At 36.6% G+C, this 18,684-nt stretch overlaps 1 protein-coding gene across 2 annotated transcripts in view; it reads left to right on the top strand.

The window, feature by feature from the left end:
• Positions 1–12,381, top strand: part of LOC136836051 (uncharacterized) — a 53,010-nt gene extending 40,629 nt beyond the window's left edge. Inside the window, exons 1-5 of one of the 2 annotated variants that reach the window (XM_067099939.1) lie at positions 3,926–4,825; positions 8,431–8,585; positions 8,718–8,903; positions 9,279–9,877; positions 10,179–12,381. In XM_067099939.1, the coding sequence (XP_066956040.1) occupies positions 4,741–4,825; positions 8,431–8,585; positions 8,718–8,903; positions 9,279–9,877; positions 10,179–10,482 (1,329 nt within the window). In that variant the 5' untranslated portion in view covers positions 3,926–4,740 and the 3' untranslated portion in view covers positions 10,483–12,381. Of the gene's footprint in view, positions 1–3,925; positions 4,826–8,430; positions 8,586–8,717; positions 8,904–9,278; positions 9,878–10,178 lie in introns of those variants that run through there. The other variant, XM_067099940.1, reaches the window with a different exon arrangement.
• The last annotated feature ends 6,303 nt before the right edge of the window (positions 12,382–18,684 follow it).

Here is an 18,684-nt window from a genome sequence, read left to right on the forward strand (position 1 = left end):
AAGACAAAGAGAATTTGAAAATAAAACTCTTGATTAATCAGTGCATTTACAGTCAACACCAAAATGACTACGAACATGGCTGTCATTAGCTACGGTGCCAAACTTCTTCCCGACTTATAATCCGACTGCAGTTAATCTGCGCAGCCGATAACAGTATTTTTTTTTCCATCGTATTTTATCATTTATTTTCATCAGTGAGTCTGGCCTATACTCTAGACCCTAGCTACGAAAGTTTGAGACTTTCGTATAATTAGAGGTGCTGACACGTTTCCCATCTTGCCGAAGCGGGTATTTAATCCTATACACTTTCAGGATTAACCTCGTGGTAAAGGTTAATCCTGAGACTTGACATACTCAAGTGTACTGTCCAGCTATTTGCTTTTATTTACAAGTGACTTTGTTTTAAAGTAATGTGTGCATGCATATATGTTAACGTATGTACTTGTATACACAAAAGGCATATATATACAGTATATATATGTATATATATATATACATATATATTTATACACTTGTAATTAAATTTTGTATTGAGCAAAATGAAAAATGCACATCAAGGTCCAAGTATAATGTTTTAATCTTCGTGTTTTGCTTTTGTACTGACGAATGGAGGGAGGTGATAGGCAATCCTCTTATTACTGTGACCTGTGGTCACTTCCCTTAATCATCTGTGCACGAGGAAATGGCAGCCCGTAAGAGCCGCTCAAAGCAACTGCCAAACCTACCAAATTATCACCCTTTTCCTAAAAAGTTTGAACGGGTTTAAGAAAGTATGGCAGAAGTGCCAATCACCTTCGAGTCTCAACCTTTTATACCTAGACTATACAGTAGATATTGGGCTCTTTTATCATTCATTTAGATGATTAAAAACCAAATCATCCTCATCACACCGTGTTATCAAAACAGTTAAATGTGTGATATCAAATCTTCATTTTACGTCTTCAGCTTTAGAACGCAGAACAATAGTGTCCAGGTGTTACTTTTGACCTGTTAGGCAGGAAAGATGGCAGCGTTTTTACTCACATCTACATTATACCCCAACTCAGGTCATGGTTTGTGAATCCAACTCATAAACAACGCGAAAACAAAACACACATGTTCGTAGTCACCCTATTCTTAGGATGAGTTAAGGTAGTTAATATGCTCCTTATAATATATATATATATATATATATATATATATATATATATATATATATGTATATATATATATATATATATATATAGTATATATATATATATATATATATATATATATATAGTTAGTAGATATGTGTGTGTGTGTGTGTGTGTACTCTACATACACATACATGCATAGATACAAACATATACATACATTATATATATATACACACACACACACACACACACACATATATATATATATATATATATATATATATATATATATATATATATACATAATGGCAATGCCTGTTGCATAATTATTCACCATTGTCATCGGCCTTTGAGAAGATTAAATCATAAGAATGATAAGAATAATTAATTTTACAATAATATATATAATATATATATATATATATATATATATATATATATATATATATATATATATATATATATATATATATATATATATATAAATATATATAATCTCCGATGACTAAAAAGCAGTATCTTCAGTCACCTCATGGCAAACTACCGCCCCATGAAACTCAGCAAGAAACAAGAAGTGTCCAAAACTGTAGGATTTGACGAAAGGTTCTGCTTTCAAGCCCAACAGATATATAAGGAAGCCTTTTACGTTCATCAGAATGGAGGAACTTTTGAAACGTTTCTTTCCTCTGTATTTATTAATTTGTTAGTTTCTCTGTTTTTCTAATAACTGATCTCTTCTTCCTGTATTTCCCTTTACCTTCTCATATTTCTTTCGAATGAACACCTTACTCTTTGGAAGCTTGAATTTCAAGTCAGTGGCCCCTGTGGGCTTGTTCCATATGAATAGGGTTCATCTGAATAATAATAAATAATAATAATAATAATAATAATAATAATAATAATATTTAGGGCTTGCTTCAACAGTTCCTCGCGAGACCTAAAGAAGAGAGGGTCACCCCACCTCTGACCCAAAATCTACCTGGTCTGCGCATGACGTCATCAAGAGTCCAAGCAGGTCTCCACTCATTATAAAGAGTTGCTTCTGGAGGCGTAAACATCATAGTTGATTGAAATAGTGAGCGGCAATTATTTTTGTTTTGTTTCTTATGTGGCCGAGCTTTAAATTTCGATTTTTAAGTTATTCGTGTAAGGTAAATCTAACTTCATGTCAGCATAGGCTGTGATGCATAATTTGCCACTATATCATTTTGGTATTTGCCTTGTTATTTAGGAATATTTGAGGAACTCCCTAAGAAAATTCTCGTTATGTACGTTTATCTCTCTCTCTCTCTACGCAAAAAAGAAAATTTACTCGTATCTGTTCATATATGTATGATGAAAAGAAGAAAAAAGTAGCATAGTGAACACACATTTCAGATGTATTGCCTTGTAAAGTTAAATAAATACATCAGTCTAGAGAATAAAATTAGCTTTCTTTCGGTAGTTTACTTTACTTGGTAAAATTTAGTAAAAAAAAAAAAATTGTTCAAAAATACAAACCTTGAGGGTATGGGAGAAGAATTTGACTTTGTATCAAAACAAGCTTCGGCTTGTCTCAAGTTGCCTTGGGATAGGACTGACTTTCTGATCGTTATCAGAAGGTTGAGAATAGAAGGAAAATACGATTGTAAACTAGCCCTCCGGCAAATCTTCACCCTGACTTCACACTTCCTTCTACTCAGATATTATAGAAAAATATGCGAAAATATGTTAAAGCTCATTTTTAATCTTTGCCGTCAATTTTAATCTACTGTACACAACAAATTTCGGTCTCTCTCTCTCATTACAAGAAACCTGTCAGTCATACATAATTGTGATACCAATATTTCCTAGTCTGACCGTGATGTTACATGTTTTTGCGGATGCTCCTCATCTATTAAAACTCTTTAGAAATAATTTCATTGTCGATGGATTACCTTTGGAAAATAATGTTAATATTGATAATGGATGTGTTCGCGAGATTATTAGTAGTACTAGTGATATGAAAATGACTTTCAGTTTATCAAGTCATATTACTCTTTCTAAAGCAAACCACATCAGAGTTAAATTAACAGCTAAGTTGTTGTCAGAAACTACGGGAAAATCATTATTTTTTCCTATTGAAGTCTAGGTCTTCTCATATGTAAAAACTGACCTGATACAAGTGAATTTATATTAGTAGTAGATAAGTGCCTTGATGTGCATTGTAAAACTTTCCATGGAGATAAAGCTTTTTAAAGGAAGGAAAACCTTCAGTAAAAACCTTATCAGATTATATTACTACCTTGGCGGTATTGCCTGAAGAGGTAATAACCTTTTTCGTTAAATGTAGATTGTTTACCAGAATAAGGATTGTAAATAAGTGTAGTTCAAGAGAGGAAAGAGAAACACAAGACAAAAATTAAAATTTTTTTTTTATATTCCGTAATACAAGAATATGAAACCCAAGAATTTTTTTACTAAGCACCCACATTGACAATGTTTTATTTGTATTGTTTTTGTGTCATAAATTGGGAATAAAATTGTGGTCAGCAGGAAAAAAATTAAATATATATGATCAATGTCATTTTGATTACTATGAATGTACAGATTCTTCGAAGTTGTTATTGGCTGGTGCGAGCTGCAAAGTAGTTTCTACACACAGACGGGTCAAAACAAAGGTCTGTGCTTGTGGACACAAACATATGGCGATTGTGAGGCATAATAAACGTACAATGATGAAACATATATCAGTGGAAAGGCCAGAAAATTCCACATATGGACATTTGCATGAGATTCGAGACAGATAAATGAATACAATGCAGTAGCATAATATATGTGAAATGGCGAGACGTTTGGTGTCTTCACAAACAGACACATAGGCTCCATACAGTTCGACACAGAAGATTCGGTGGAACATTATGAGTACATGATTGGAATGCACGCATGGCAGTGCAAGTATTGGTGACTGTACATGAATCGAGACAACAATGGTTAGAGAGAAACAGTCAGAAATATTGTATGGTAGAAGTTGCTTCCTTCGAGCGGTCTCCTCCAGCTGACGCACTGGAGGGAGAGAAAGTGGGATGCTTGTCTTGTTTTCGTCCGTACAATTATATTTTATTGTGCTAACATCATAGATTAATAGCGAACCAGAAATAGTTGGAATGACAAACCTTTACAAGGGATCCGCTGTTTACATATGAAAAGTCGGTTGACTTGGGCAAATATACAGATATAAATTTTCCAAGCGTGGAATGCGCTGGGCAACTCACTGAAAACTGTAGAAATGTAGAAGAAAGATTATCAATCAAAATAAATGCATTTATCATGTTTGTAGTGACTGCAGTGTTTTAAAAAGGTAGATGATTCTATCTCTGTTCATATACAGTATATTAACTTACTGTATGACCTTCATTTACCTTGCTGTAATCACGAGACACGAATCCTTTTAGAGATTGGGGAGGAGGTGGGGACAGGTCACCCCAACCCCTCCATCCCATGCATCCCGTCCCCAACCTCCACAGCCGAGCCAACCTGTCCTACTTGGCATCAGCTGATGGCAGCCAGCATTTAACTCGCAGACGGAGACGCGAACGGCAGGGGTTTTCTCTTCAAGTATCTCCTTTGTTCTGCATTTACAGCTCGTACTGATCAGTCAAAAATGTCGGCGACAGTTCTGAAGACAGTCAAGTGCGGCAGGAACATTTCTGCCGCTGTTTTCCGACAGAAGCACACCTTGACCGCTGGTAAGCAGGTGTCCCCTGATTTTTGAGCCTGTTAACTGTCCCATGATTTTTTAGCCCGACTCTCTGACATTGACAGTGCCACCTCATGTTTGTCATTTTCATTGTTACCCGGCAAAATTGGTACTTACTTTGACGCCTAGATCAACCTAGCCTTTGGGAAGTCATTTTCCTGCCCTTGACCTCTTCAAGGACTTCCTTGCTGTTACTAGCGTGGATCGGGATGTAGGCCTCCTTGGGGCAATGTTAGCCTACGTCTTGGTGGAAAAGATCGCCATAACCTTGACGTCCATGTAAAACTACGTATTTTTTTTGCCAGATGCATTACACTTGAATATATGTAAAGCATAACTGTTGGTAGGCATTGCTAATTTTAGAAAAAATAACCTAGTGCATTAGGCATAGCCCCTCGAAAAGTTTGCGTATTTGCTTACACATTATTAAGCACATGCAATAAGCTAGCCTAGTGACTTTATAATAAAAATGGTAAAAAATGTCAATTTTGAAGTAAAGTTTATTAACTAATATCAAAGCAACCAAATGCACACTGATTTTCCCTAGTCCTGTCATTATTGATGTGCCAGTCTAAAGGCAGCTTTTATTACTTTTAAAATCACTACTTAATTAGCCCAACAATTCATTAATTTATATTTGTAGGATGAACGTTTGTCAAAGTTTTTGTTCATAGTCAATGTTAAGAACAGTTGTAACTTGGGTAGCCTCAAGTTATTGCCTTTTCTGTCTTCAGTATCTGTAGGGTGGTGTTGATTAATGTTTGAATGAATCAAGTGTTAGCAAAGTGTTAATTTTGAGGCCACAAGACATCATCTTTGTTAATTAATGTCTGTATATACATTGGCAGTCAGTAGTCTTTAGGCCAGCCCTGTGATATTAATATGTTCATCTATATTTTGATGATTGATCATCTTGAAAAATTTAATTATTTCCTCTCCGTTGTTATGCCGTTTACTGAATAGAGTGAAATGCATAGTTAGTATTTAGACTTTTTAAATTAAAAAAAAAATTAATGTGATGATCATTTTGTCTGTTTAGCTTCATTTTGATGTAGATATTAACAAGTGTTTTTCTAGTGTCATTGTTTTAGTTTTAGAATTTTCAGTGGTTATTTTTATTCCTCCATCTTAGAACTGTGTCCATTGACAGGAGCTTTATTCTTGAGTGAGGATCAGGGTGCTGTTTAACTTTTACTGCCATTTTAGTAGAATTATAAAGAGGTTCCTGAATACCCAGAAGCACAACTAGCTATGAATAAGTGTTGTTGCTCCAAAATTATAACAGACTTTAGACCTGCATATTAAAAGGGCCAGTACAAGGTGTTAGCCCCAAGGGGTGTTAGGATAGCTTACTTTGCATTAGCCTTAATCTTTGGTCAGTAAACAACTCAAAATTGACATTTAGTTTATTGAAGTAGAATAACAAATTTATTGATAGCTGTGAACCAGGTTAGAAGTTTTCATATTTTGCAGTGGAAACTATGGATTCAAAAGATGATAAATATTTTTACAATTATCGATCCAGTGCATTTTTTCTAAGCTTTGAAAGTCCCTTCCATTTATAGGTACTTAGTTGTATTGTGAATGTTGCTTATGGCCTCAGATTATAGACTTGGTACATAATTGCTACTGCCTATATGTATTTGTAAAATACAGTTTTTCTTGAAGTGAATTATCCTTAATATGCAAACTGTTTGTGTATGAAAAACATCAGTTCTATTACTCATAACTACCCAACTTTGTTAGATGCTTCTTCATATCAAAGAAGCCAGCTTCTAGGGTAATCGTAAGGATCCATCTTAATGTAGATTTTCTGCTATCCCATGTGGTGTATATGATGGTCATCTATAGCTTTGACAGTGCTTTAAATCCAACAAGATATCATTTAATACTTTAAATTCAACAAGATATCATTAAAAATAGTTTAAACAGACAATCCAAAATCTTAAATCAGTTAACTAGTGTAATCAGTTGTAGCTAGAAGTACTGTATGTGTAAGCATTTATAGAGGTAAAATTATATAATTTGAAATAAAATACTCTTGGCTGTAACAGAACTAAAATAAAAGAGAAAAGTTAGTTAGGTAGTATGCTAGTGAACGTTGTAAGAATGAACTAAAGCCAAATTGCTGGTTTAAAATATTTTTAACAAGACTTCTGACCTAACAGAAGAGAGTTTTGGGTACATGGTGCTAAGGGCCAGCAAGCCAGACAATTTTGCATGCCTTGATTCTGTAGTGTCAGCTGCCAAGAGTTGGGGGGAGCATGTGCTGCACACCTGATCACCTTAGCATGTGAAAGGGATGAAAAAATGACGGAAAGTTAGATGTTTTTGGATTTACTTGGATTATGTTGAAAGCCTTCCATCTGTAATTTATTCTACTTAGACAAATTGGACAATGACACAGTACTTCATTACTGTCATATTAATGTTAATCTGTTATTTATCTTGCATGCAATCATATATATATATATATATATATATATATATATATATATATATATATATATATATATATATATATATATATATATATATATATATATATATATATATATATATATAGTAAATATAAATATATATATATATATATATATATATATATATATATATATATTTTATATATAATTTTTTTTATAATTTTATTTTGTCAATAAGAATATTTTTCTGTATAATGGTCAGCATGAAATTTCCTTCAGTCCTCTCTTTCCAAACAGTGAGTTGTGCAAATTGACTACGCTCTCACAGTAACTTCAATTTGTAAATGGTACTTTTTTTTTGGGTTAATTTGTATAGTCTTTGTGCAACACCTTTTCCACCTTGTGCCAGATTTAAAGTATATGTATGTATGAAGTATAGTTCCTTGTTGCTACATGCTTTGTCAAACATATATAGAAACTGGGAGCTGCCAAGTATATTTGGCATTTAGTCAGACCCTGACATCATATTGATGTTAAGGGGAGTGGTTGTCATGCAACATTTCTCTGAACGTTCTAACATTTATATATTGTTTGTTATGAATGCCAAGGCGCAATGAAAGAATTATTTTTTCTTTGCTAGTTAAATCAATTTTAGTTGGTAATGCTTTGTCTGGTGAATAATTTTTATTCTTCAGGAGAAGTGAAGGTCTTATTACTTTGGAATTTCATAAGTTCAAACTAGCTGCAAGCTCACCAGTCTCATTTTGTAGTTTTCATTGTTGTATCTTGTCAGTATGTTTTTATTTTACTTGTTTATTCTTTTTCTTTATCCAGTCTGGGCTGCTTCCCTATTGGAGACCATTGGCGTGTATTTCGCTTTCCCTACGAGGGTTATAGCTTTGCTAAGAGACAATTGAATTATAGTCATATACATTATTTTAAACAGAAATTTTAGCATAATACACATTGTCAGTTGTTGTTCCTTTCCTTCCCCTTGACACTGTTCACAGGTTTTCTTTTTATTTGTTACTTACATTCTGTGGTTTTGTTTTGGCACATTCATGTTCTTTTTATCATTTAGTGCATGATATTTTAACCTAATCTTACTCTTCTCTGTAACGGATAATAGTCAATAGTGAGTGATTTCCTTATGGTAGTGGGTCTTGTACTTCAGGTGAAAGTCGTCTTGGGGCTGAGGCAGTTGGAACACAGCAACAGCAGCGTCATCAGCAAATGCACCAAGTGGTAGCACAGTCTGGCGCAGCTCCTCTACCACCTCCACATATCTTTATGCCCCCAAATGTTAAAGAACTTGAGGCTTCAGAGAAAGTAAGTTAAATTTTACTGTTGTGCATTATGATAGTTTGTGGAATGTAATTATATTTTAATTTGAAGTCACTTTTATATATGACTTCATTTTAAAGTTATGCAAGCTTATTGTAACATTCACTTTTTTCACAGGCTCAGTTCTCTCCAAGGCGCACCAGAGACACATCAAGTGCTCGTCTTGCTGCCCTTGGAAGTCTTTACAGTTCTGGGATGATGAAGAGTGAAGGTGTCAGAGAAAGCAGTTACAACTTTGATTCAGTCCCTGTAGATTGTCACATTGGAGTTTATGATGGGAGCAATACAGTTTCACTTGATTCAGTAAGTACATTGTCCTACTTTGATGTTTACTAAATTTAGTATGAAGGGTTGATGTGTGCTGGATTCAGGAAGTAAAAATGTTTGGCTTTCACTTGGTTCACTAATTTTTCACTTCATTTGCACATTATTATTATTATTATTATTATTATTATTATTATTATTATTATTATTATTATTATTATTATTATTAGGTAGTATAGCCTCATAATAATAATTATCAGCAAATATGATTTCTGGACAAAATTTCAGGCATTTGAAAGTAAAGAAGTAAATGAAATATTATTCAATTAGCTATATTTGATCTTGGTAGGTACACTTAAAGTTCCTACGCATTTGCCCTCATTTTAATTTTTCAACCTCATTTTTGTCTTTCAGTCCATTCAAACCAACGTACCCAAGCCATTTGGATTGAGTGCACAGGCGCCATCACATTTTCATGCTCCAGATTGTCATGGAGAACAGGATGACAAATATGTTGCAGGTGACCTTCAGGATCACCACCAGTCTACTCACATCTCATCAAAGAAGACTTCAGGTACTGCCTTGTGTCATTTTGGCAGTTCAGGAGCTAAATGGGGCATGCGGGGTGTTACAGTTTTACCAAGTGTGGCGGGACATACAATTAGACATTATGGTTCATTGTGTTACAGTGGTAGACTAGTAGTAGCAGGGATGCCTCCAACACCAAACTATCCTAACCTTGTCCGTTATTGGCTTTTTAACTCCATCTCAAACAGTGGATGTGTGTGTGGTAGAGAAGTTGTGAAACAAGAGAGGCGCATACATAATTGCATGACTGATAGAGTTCAAGAGAAAAAAGATGGTGAAGGTGTGGATTCTGAAACTCCCCATGTACAATTAACAGCAAGACAAAAATTACAACGTGCTGTAAAAGAATATGGATCAACTGTCATAGTGTTTCATGTTGCAATATCTCTAACATCATTAGGGATTTGTTATCTTTTGGTTTCTAGGTGAGTAAATTTTGAACCTTTTGCATAATTAAGGAAACTTGTTTCTTTTATTATTATGCTGTTTGGTCTAAATGCTAAATGGTAATTTGATCTAGTTGATAAATCTATTTTTCAGTAGCTACTTAGTTTTGTTGTATGGTAAGCATCCTCACACATTTAATTTTGTTGGTTTTTCTAAGGTAAACTTCTTCAAACCTTTGATTTTGAGCCTGATATTACTAGTAAATAATGATTAGTCATTAAGATTATGGATCATGTTGAATTAAGTTTTTAATTGTATTTTTCTCTTTTTTTTTTTCAGTGGTGTAGACATGACTGGATTAATTAAGGCTTTGGGTATTAACCTGGGAACTGCTAGTGATGGTGTGGTTGATAGTGGCATTGATAGTACAGCACCGGATGTGACGGGGCCTCCTCAAGCAGAAGGGGAGTCAGATGCAAATACCAGAAGAGCTGCAGGCGCCGCTACTTTCGTTGTAGCTTATGCTGTTCACAAGGTTTTTGCTCCAGCTCGTATAGGCATCACATTGACAGCAACACCATTCATTGTTAGATATCTGCGGAGAATAGGCTTTTTGAAGCCACCAAAGCCAAAAACAGTTTAATATTTGTAAGTATATGTAATTTGTTATGGTTGGTTATATATATATATATATGAACTGGCATGTAGCCTATATATAATTAGGAGGCTACATCAGATAAAGATATAAAAAATGAAGATATTTTATATTTGAGGAATCTTACCACCATGGCAAAGGACAAACATTAAGGTTGATCAGTTGTAGAAGTAGAATTTTATAATTATGCTACTGTAGAAGTAACTGAATTCTATCTTGGTAAACTTCCTGTTAGTCTTTTTGTACCACAAAGTTGAGAAGGTCAAATGCCCTTATAGTAGGCACATGCCACACATTCGAGGAAGTTGAATAAACTTTGAATCTGTCAAATTCTTCAAACTAAAATATGGCAAGTAGGCTTGCTGACATAAAAAGCTGATTTCAGATACACACCATGTGAGCCTTTTTTGCTCACCTTTGCCATTTTGCTTACCAGAATGCTCAGCTTGCCTTACACACATTCAGTTTAAATGCAGTGTACCTCGACTACATAGGTAAAGCCTGTCCCTTTCTTCATTTTTTCAATTTGAAGTCTATATAGTCTTTGGTCTTAGTAGATTATAGTCTGCGTCTTAGTAGATGATCTGTACACTTCTTTTCTCTGAATACTGATCACTTAGTTTTGTCATGTAAATAGCTCGGTATCTTAGTGAAAGGTGCATTGCACAATGTATGTTACTTGGAGATGGCTTAAATTATGATTTTTTATTGTATGATTCCAAAGTTTCCCCTATGGGGAAAATTAGTTATTTGATGAAAAATTGTATAACTCATCATTACACAGCAAAGTATTTAGTATTTTTTTATGTACACATATTCATAAAGGGATGTATACTTAGAACCTAAATTTTGGTGTTGAGATTGTATTTTATGTTATGTTGTATTTTGGTTAGAGGTAATTGTAGTTACAGTAATTGGCTTGGAAGTTTTTCATTCTTTATTCTGAATTGTTTGTGAAATGACTTTTATTGCATAATGTTTTCATTACAAGTGAATCTGTTAGAGGGTATGATCAATCATTTTAAAAATGTTAAAAATGTTGCCTAGTCTTGTCATGAATGCATATTCAAGTGAAAAAGTTTATAGGATAAGTTGCTTAACTTTTCCTGTTTAAAATCCAGTGCAATACCAGCTGGTAGCATAGGTTAGCCATTTCATAGAGAATGTGGTTGTGATTTAAATTTTGAGAAATCTCTTTTATCTCATAATTTATTACAATCATTTCTTATAGTTTCTTGTACCTGAATACAGTATGTGTGTTATAGGAGTCTAAATAGTTTGGCAGTACAGTGCACAAATCATTTCATATCAGTGAGGCGTGTTTCTTGGAAATGTTACCTAGCTGGCAAAGAATGGCAGCTTGAAATTGCATGACCAGTGGAAGCAATTTTTTCCCCATCTTTTCTTCTTCCACAGTGCAATTAATGTTCATAAGAATGTACTTAAAACTGAAAAGTCCTAGGGAAAATTGTTGGTACATTTATATGTACAAATGTACTGATTATCAGGCATAGACATCTATCTCAAAACTCTCTTGAAAATTAGAATGACTGATGCATGCCCCAAATTTTTACAATTATTAGTTCTTATGATTATGGTATAATTGGTAAGTGCACTGCAGATTAATTTAGTGAATGGCAGGAATTGTTTTGGTGGTAAGTTTTTTGGGTCCACTTCATTATTTTCTTAGTTTTTTTTTCTTTGCATATAGATGGAAAAAGTTATTTTTTTTTATCTATGCTTTGCAATAATGTCTGTGTACCAAAGGAAATTACTCTTGGTGTATATTACACAAATCTCATACACATGTTTTTGTACACAGCAACTTAAAAATTGTGCTAGCACAGGGTTCGGTTGTCCCTTTATAAGCAATAAATTGAAATGTCATGTAGTTTTTTCTTTCCTTTTTACCATGCAAGTAAATAATGATGCTTGGTTGCCTTTACCATTGGGAGGAGAAATACTATTGAATTTCTGATACTGTACTGCAATGTTACCAAGTAAATTAAGTAGTGATTCTTAATGGTGATAACAGTAGTATTAGAATAGCCATTAAGTCTGATGAGAGTTTAAAAGTATGAATAGGTGATTTAGTAATTTATGATAATACAGTACATCATTGGTTTATGGGATTAGTGAGTAATACCATAAGTAATTGCATATTAATTTTAGTGTCAGTAGTAGTGTGGATTATAAATACAATATGATAGTAAAATTGAATTATGTTGTTCTTGTGACTTTTGAAAGAGTTGGCCTAGTAAGAGTAATTTTTACCTTGTTATTTTGACGATCATAATTCACATGAAAGGTTTTTCTCTTTCTTTTCATCCATTTTTCCACCACATTTTAACATATAATTTTAAGCTGGCTTGAACATGGATAATTTTCATCACTAGTAGAATTAATTTTTAAAGATGTTTGATAAGCCTTTTCAGTTATAGAGAACTTTAAGTGGTCAAACAAGGGGGAACTTTTCATGCACAGTCTGAAGCACTTCATGTAATCCTGAAAGACCAACTGCCTCTAGGGCATTAGGGATGTTGCAGATTTCAGATAAACTGATGGTCCAAAGGTGCCATAAGGATGGCACTGCCGTTCAGAGTTGTAGAGCTGAATGTTCCTTTCAGAAGAGAGTCCGGCACCTTTTGACCTGAATGATACCTGCACTCCAGTGGGCTCACCATCTAGGAAATATTTTTACTTGGACAACAGTACCTTCTGCTGGTTCTGCTGGTGTAATGCAAAAATTTCTTGGTCAGTTAAGAAAGAATGTCGTAGCTTCAGCCATAATATCATTAGTTTCTAGTTGGACATACCTTCTGTAGGGGCACTATCTCATTTGCAGAGGACACGACTTGCATATTACTTTTATTGGTGCAGTTTCTCTAATACCACTTGTCATAACCATATGGTTTTTTAATCATCACCTTTCCTGATGGTTGGTTCTGATGGAACCTCATTTAACATTTTCGTCTTCACAGCCCAGCTGAAGAACATCTTCATCAGGGTCAGTCACTCTGACAATCATGACTGAAGGGAGCCTTTTAATGTCAAGTTGCAGAAAAGTGGTATGGGTGTTACAAAATGTATAAAAAGAAAGCACATGTTTAATTTTATAAGACGTTTTTACAGCAAAGCATTCCTTATGTTTAAAAATTGTTCTTGTTGTGATGTCATAGGAAGAAAATGGCGGGAGGGAGAAAAATGTAAACAAACGTGGGCGGGAGTGTTGAACAAATGGTGGCAGGGTAGAGAGAGCTCTCTGAAGGTTAGGTCGATAATAGTTGGGTTGTAAGTCTGTTTTGTGGTTTTTGTTGTAAGCTGAAATGCATAGTGAAAAAAGAACAACGTGGAGCAATGGATTGTGTGAAAAGACAGTAGGCATAATCAAAGATAGCTTAAGAAGATGAAACATGATGAGGAAGTGGATTGGTCCATAGCATTAAGATGGGTAGTGAGTGCTAGGAACTGCTTAATAAATAGTGGTGGTTTCTCCCCTAACCATTAAGTATTTGGGAAAAACCCTTCTTTGCCAAATTTAATGGGAGAAGAAAGTTCAAGTCCTGCAAGCAGAGAGAAAGGTATGGAAGAAAGCATAGTAAGGGATACACTGAATGCAATACATAAGGCCAGAGAAGTGTTTATCAAAAATGAGTCTTGTAATAAAATAAGAATTGCTCTAAACAAAAATGTCAATAGAACATAAATTTGAAAAAGCAGTACTGTGAGACGAGGTATTCTATAAGAGAGAAAATGAAAGTGAATGGAGAGGACCTGCTCAGGTAGTGGGAGTATCAGGTAAAACAGTAGTGGTTAAACATGGGGATTCTCTAAGAGAAGTAGCAATAATACATGTTACTAGGATTCAAAGACTATCGCCAGAAAAAGAGAAGGTACTTAAAATGAACAAAACACACACTGTGAAGGATGAATCCCTTGCATCAAAGGAAAGGAATATAGATTGGCAGGAAGGAAAGGAGATGATAATTGGCTGGAGAAGGAATGCAGATAGAGAAGAGACTATAGAAAGAGATTTGGCAGAGGAAACACTGGAAGATGAAGGGGAAAGTGAGGTAACAGAAGATGAGTTAATCGAAGAGATACCCAAATTCAGAAAGAGAAATAGAGTTAGAGCTATAAACAAAAGTACAGGACAAGTAGAAGAGTTGAATTGGGTATCGCTACATACCATGCCAGAAATATCATATGATGTTAGTGAATTAAGTAAAGCTTTTAAAGAAGGAATGACTCGAGATATGAGAAAGCTGATTAAAGTACAGGCAGTCCCGGTTTACGTGGGTTCCGTTTTACTAAAGTGTAAACCGAAAAATCGTCGAAAATCGTCAAAAATCATAAGAAAACCTTACTTTTAATGCTTTGGGTGCATTGAAAACGATGTAAACTGCATTTCTAGATCGGGTCCCATGTCAGCGGTGAAAAAATCCATTCAGCACTTATTTCTAGGTAATTCCGTTGCTAGATACCAGAAAGCTAAATGAAATGCTGGAGTTACTACCCCAGAGCAACGGCTCCACTAGATGGAGTCGTGTATGGAAAAGGGTGAACTACAAAACACAGAACCTTATCCTATAGAGATTCCCAATGTCAAAAGTCCCAACGAGAGGTGCGATACAAGCCCATGCACTACTCGCGGACTGTATACAAAGGCGACACTAGTCGCATTCCATTTAGCACGCGATTTAGTTCACACGTAATTTCGTTGTGATCCTTATTTTGTGCTCTATTTTGGCCTTTTTATGGCATCCTCGCAAGGTTCTTCTTCAACAACTTGAGTACCAATGTTTTATTGTTTTTAGGCGATTGAGGCTCTTATTTTCCTTTAGTTTAATAATTAAAGGGATTTTATAACGCCCGTCTCGATCTCCTCTCACGGCGTCTCTTGACCTCTCTTGGTCTTGGGTCGGCATGTTTGTTTTTGTGTTATTTATTAGTATCCCTTTTTGTTTGGGATATTTTACCAATTAATGATTACTAACTTTAGTGGGTTTGATTAATTTTATGTTTGTTCTGTACCCCTTTTCTACGAGAAGTGCTATTTAGCGTTTGGCTCTGACTACCCCCTCGGGCCTATTAAGCTTTTTATCATGGCTTCATTACACGAGGTGATGTTTAGCGTTTAGGCTATGAGCTACCCCGGGCCCATTCGCTTTTATCATGGCTTCATTATGAGAGTGCTGTTTAGCGTTTAGGCTACGAGCTACCCCGTCGGGCCCATTCGCTTTTATCATGGCTTCATTACGAAGTGATGTTTAGCGTTTGGGCTACGAGCTACCCCCTCGAGCCCATTAAATTATCATGGCCTCATTATGCCTTAATTTTGTCCCTCACTTCTCTTAGCCTTTGGGGATCTTATTTTCATTGGTACTGTTACGGTTTTTACTTTGTTTTATAATTTTGTTTATTTTGTGAATTTTGTGTTCCCGTCCTGGTCAAGTGCTGTCTTACTGTTTAGGCTACGTGGTTCCCCTCGGGCCTATTTGTATTATTTTGGCTTTATTTTGCCTTATTTTAGACTCTCACTTCTCTAAGCTTATGGGAACATGATTTTCATTGGTACATTTAAGTTTTGACCTTGTGCTCGGATGCTTTTGAATTTTGTTAATTTTGGGTACTTTCATTTAACTGGAGTCAGCCATTTCCCTTCACGTTCATGTTGTGTTGGGCCTGCCTATCCTCCTACATGTACCTTATAGAAAATTTTTGTTTTATTATGCATTATTTGAGTTATTAGTTGTCTTTACCCCTCTCCTAGGCTTCCTTCCTTTGCATCGCCTCAGTTAGGGTAGCCTAGGGGTTGGCTATAACACTTTTTCCCTTCGGGGAAAAATCGTTAAAGGAGGGACGATCTCGATCTGTCGTATGAGTTTCATGTCTGTGATCTCGTTCTGTGCATATGTGTTTTATGTCTGGTGCTTCCCTTTGTTTGGTTTTGGCTTGGATATATTGCCTACGTCCACCCTCTCCCTGTTTCAGCTTTTCACTTAGGCTAATGTTCCTAATAAGTTAAGCTGGAATAGCGAGGGTTTACCTGCGTAGCCTATCCTAGTTCAATCCTTCTTTTGGGTTGCTTACCATTGGTGACTGGGAGTGCTCTCCCCACTCCTGTTCACATTTCTTTTACCCGATTATATATATTTTATTTTGTGGTATCGAATCCCCTTCTCTCCCTTTTATCCTTTGCTCTCTCTCCCCCTTGGTTCGTTTTCAAGGTTTGTTAACTTTCCAAGGCTTGAGAGCAATTTATCCTTTTTTGTGCTGTAGCCTGCATCCCCTCCCTCTGCATTGATTGGTTGTCCCTCGGTGTGTCTGACCTTGTTGGTTGGCACTCACCTGGACCTGGAGGTGACCGGAGTGCTCTCCCCACTCCTGTTTACACTCCTTTACCTTTCTTTGCTCTCCTGGCCGTAGAGGTTTTGCCCTTCCTCTCCTTTTCTCTCGCTCTTGTCGTGCAACACAGCTCACATAGCGAGGGGATCTATGAGGATCTCTGGGCGCCCGGGAGTGCTGTCCCACCCCTGAGTCGCTACTTTGGGTTACCAACCTCCTGGCCTATCCTACCCCCTTCCTTTTACGTCGACTGTTTCCCTTCGTGGTGCTTCCTACATGTTCGCACCTCACTGTTGGGATCTCATATGAGGCCAGTTAGCGTTTTCCACCTAACTGTCTTCTGTTTTATTTACTTTTCGGCGTTCCCCTCCATTTGCTACTAGCTGTTCGGTGTTTCGTTATCTTGTTGGGCGCTCTCCTTGCTTACTGCTCTGGCGATTTTAGTGTTTAGCGGTCGGCGTTTATTCCACCCACCGCTATCACTTGTTCAGGATATCCTCCCCTCGGGGTTTTTCCTCTCTTGGCTCTGAGTCGCCCACTTCCGAACAGTTCATAACCTTCCCACTATGTTTGTATCCGTCACATATTGTTCAAACATAGTCGCTCCGAATGTTCCGTTGACTGTTTTTATGTCTATGAGTTTTGTCCTGTTAGCCCGGTTTTCTCTCCGGTTTTCTCCGGGGTTTCCTGGTCTGACTAGGCTGAAGTCGCTGCTGGGTACTCTGCTCCAGCATCCGTTCCAGCATGCCCACTTCTCATACGTTTTCAGCTGGTTTTGTCGAGTGCAGGAATGCTCTGCTATTCTGCAACAAGCCAGCAGTAACAGAGTCTTTAGTTCCCATTCCGGTGCGCAGTCTGTTTTGGAGAATTTATCCTCATGTGGCTTATTCTTGGCTCGGAAGGTTGTAAAGTACGCTATGCTCTCTCGAGAGCAGGCTGCCGATGAATCCGTGAGGTTTTATTTACACCAGTCGGTTTTATCTCCGCCAAACGCCGCCTCATATGGCTTATTATTAGTCGTTTGGTACCCGCAGGTTGCGTTGTTACCTATGCTCTCTCCGAGCAGGCTACCTGATGAATCCGTAGGTTTCATTTACACCTGTCGGTTTTACCTCCGTCAAGCTCCGCCTCATGTGGCTTATTAAGTCGCTCTTTCGGTGTTTGGGCTCTCTCCGGGCGAGATTCTCGGTGGATCGGTAGGTTTCATATATGCCTATCGATTTCCCTCGCCAAACTCCGTCTCCGGCGAGATTCTCGATAAATCGGTAGGTTTCATATACACCTATCGGTTTTCCTTCGCCAAACTCCGTCTCATATGACTTATTAATAGTTGCTCCTCCAGTGTTTGGGGTCCTAATTTTCCCCCTCCTGGAGGCGGCCGCAAGTCTCGTAACTCTTAAGCTTCAAGTTAGCTGTTTACGGAGAGTTTTCTGAAGACGTTCGGCCTTCTGTCCGTTCTAGGACCTGTGAACATCGTCCCGGAGCGTAAGTAGGTGCGGGAATAAGTGAGACAAGCCTTTTCCGCTTAGCTCGGAATTGGGTGAGGCAAACTTTTTTAGGGATTCGTTACCTTCTCATCCCTTTCGACGGTTCCTGGTCTACCGTCCCACAAGGTGAAAGTAGTAAAAAAGAAAAAATAAAAAAAACCACCCTTTAAACCAAGAACTAAGAAGACCGGCTCCGGGTCTTCTCGAGGACGCGATCTCTAATCTTTTTACGGATCTCACAATCCGGTGCTCACGAGTTTGGCTCGCGTCTTCTGAAAGGGACACGGCCCAAGCAAAGCAAGCGTTACCCCCTCCTTCCTTTGTTGAAGACTCTTTTACAGGTCTCCTTATAAGG

This window comes from Macrobrachium rosenbergii, chromosome 56 (assembly GCF_040412425.1).
Source record: "Macrobrachium rosenbergii isolate ZJJX-2024 chromosome 56, ASM4041242v1, whole genome shotgun sequence".
NCBI classification, from domain to species: Eukaryota; Metazoa; Arthropoda; class Malacostraca; order Decapoda; family Palaemonidae; genus Macrobrachium; species Macrobrachium rosenbergii.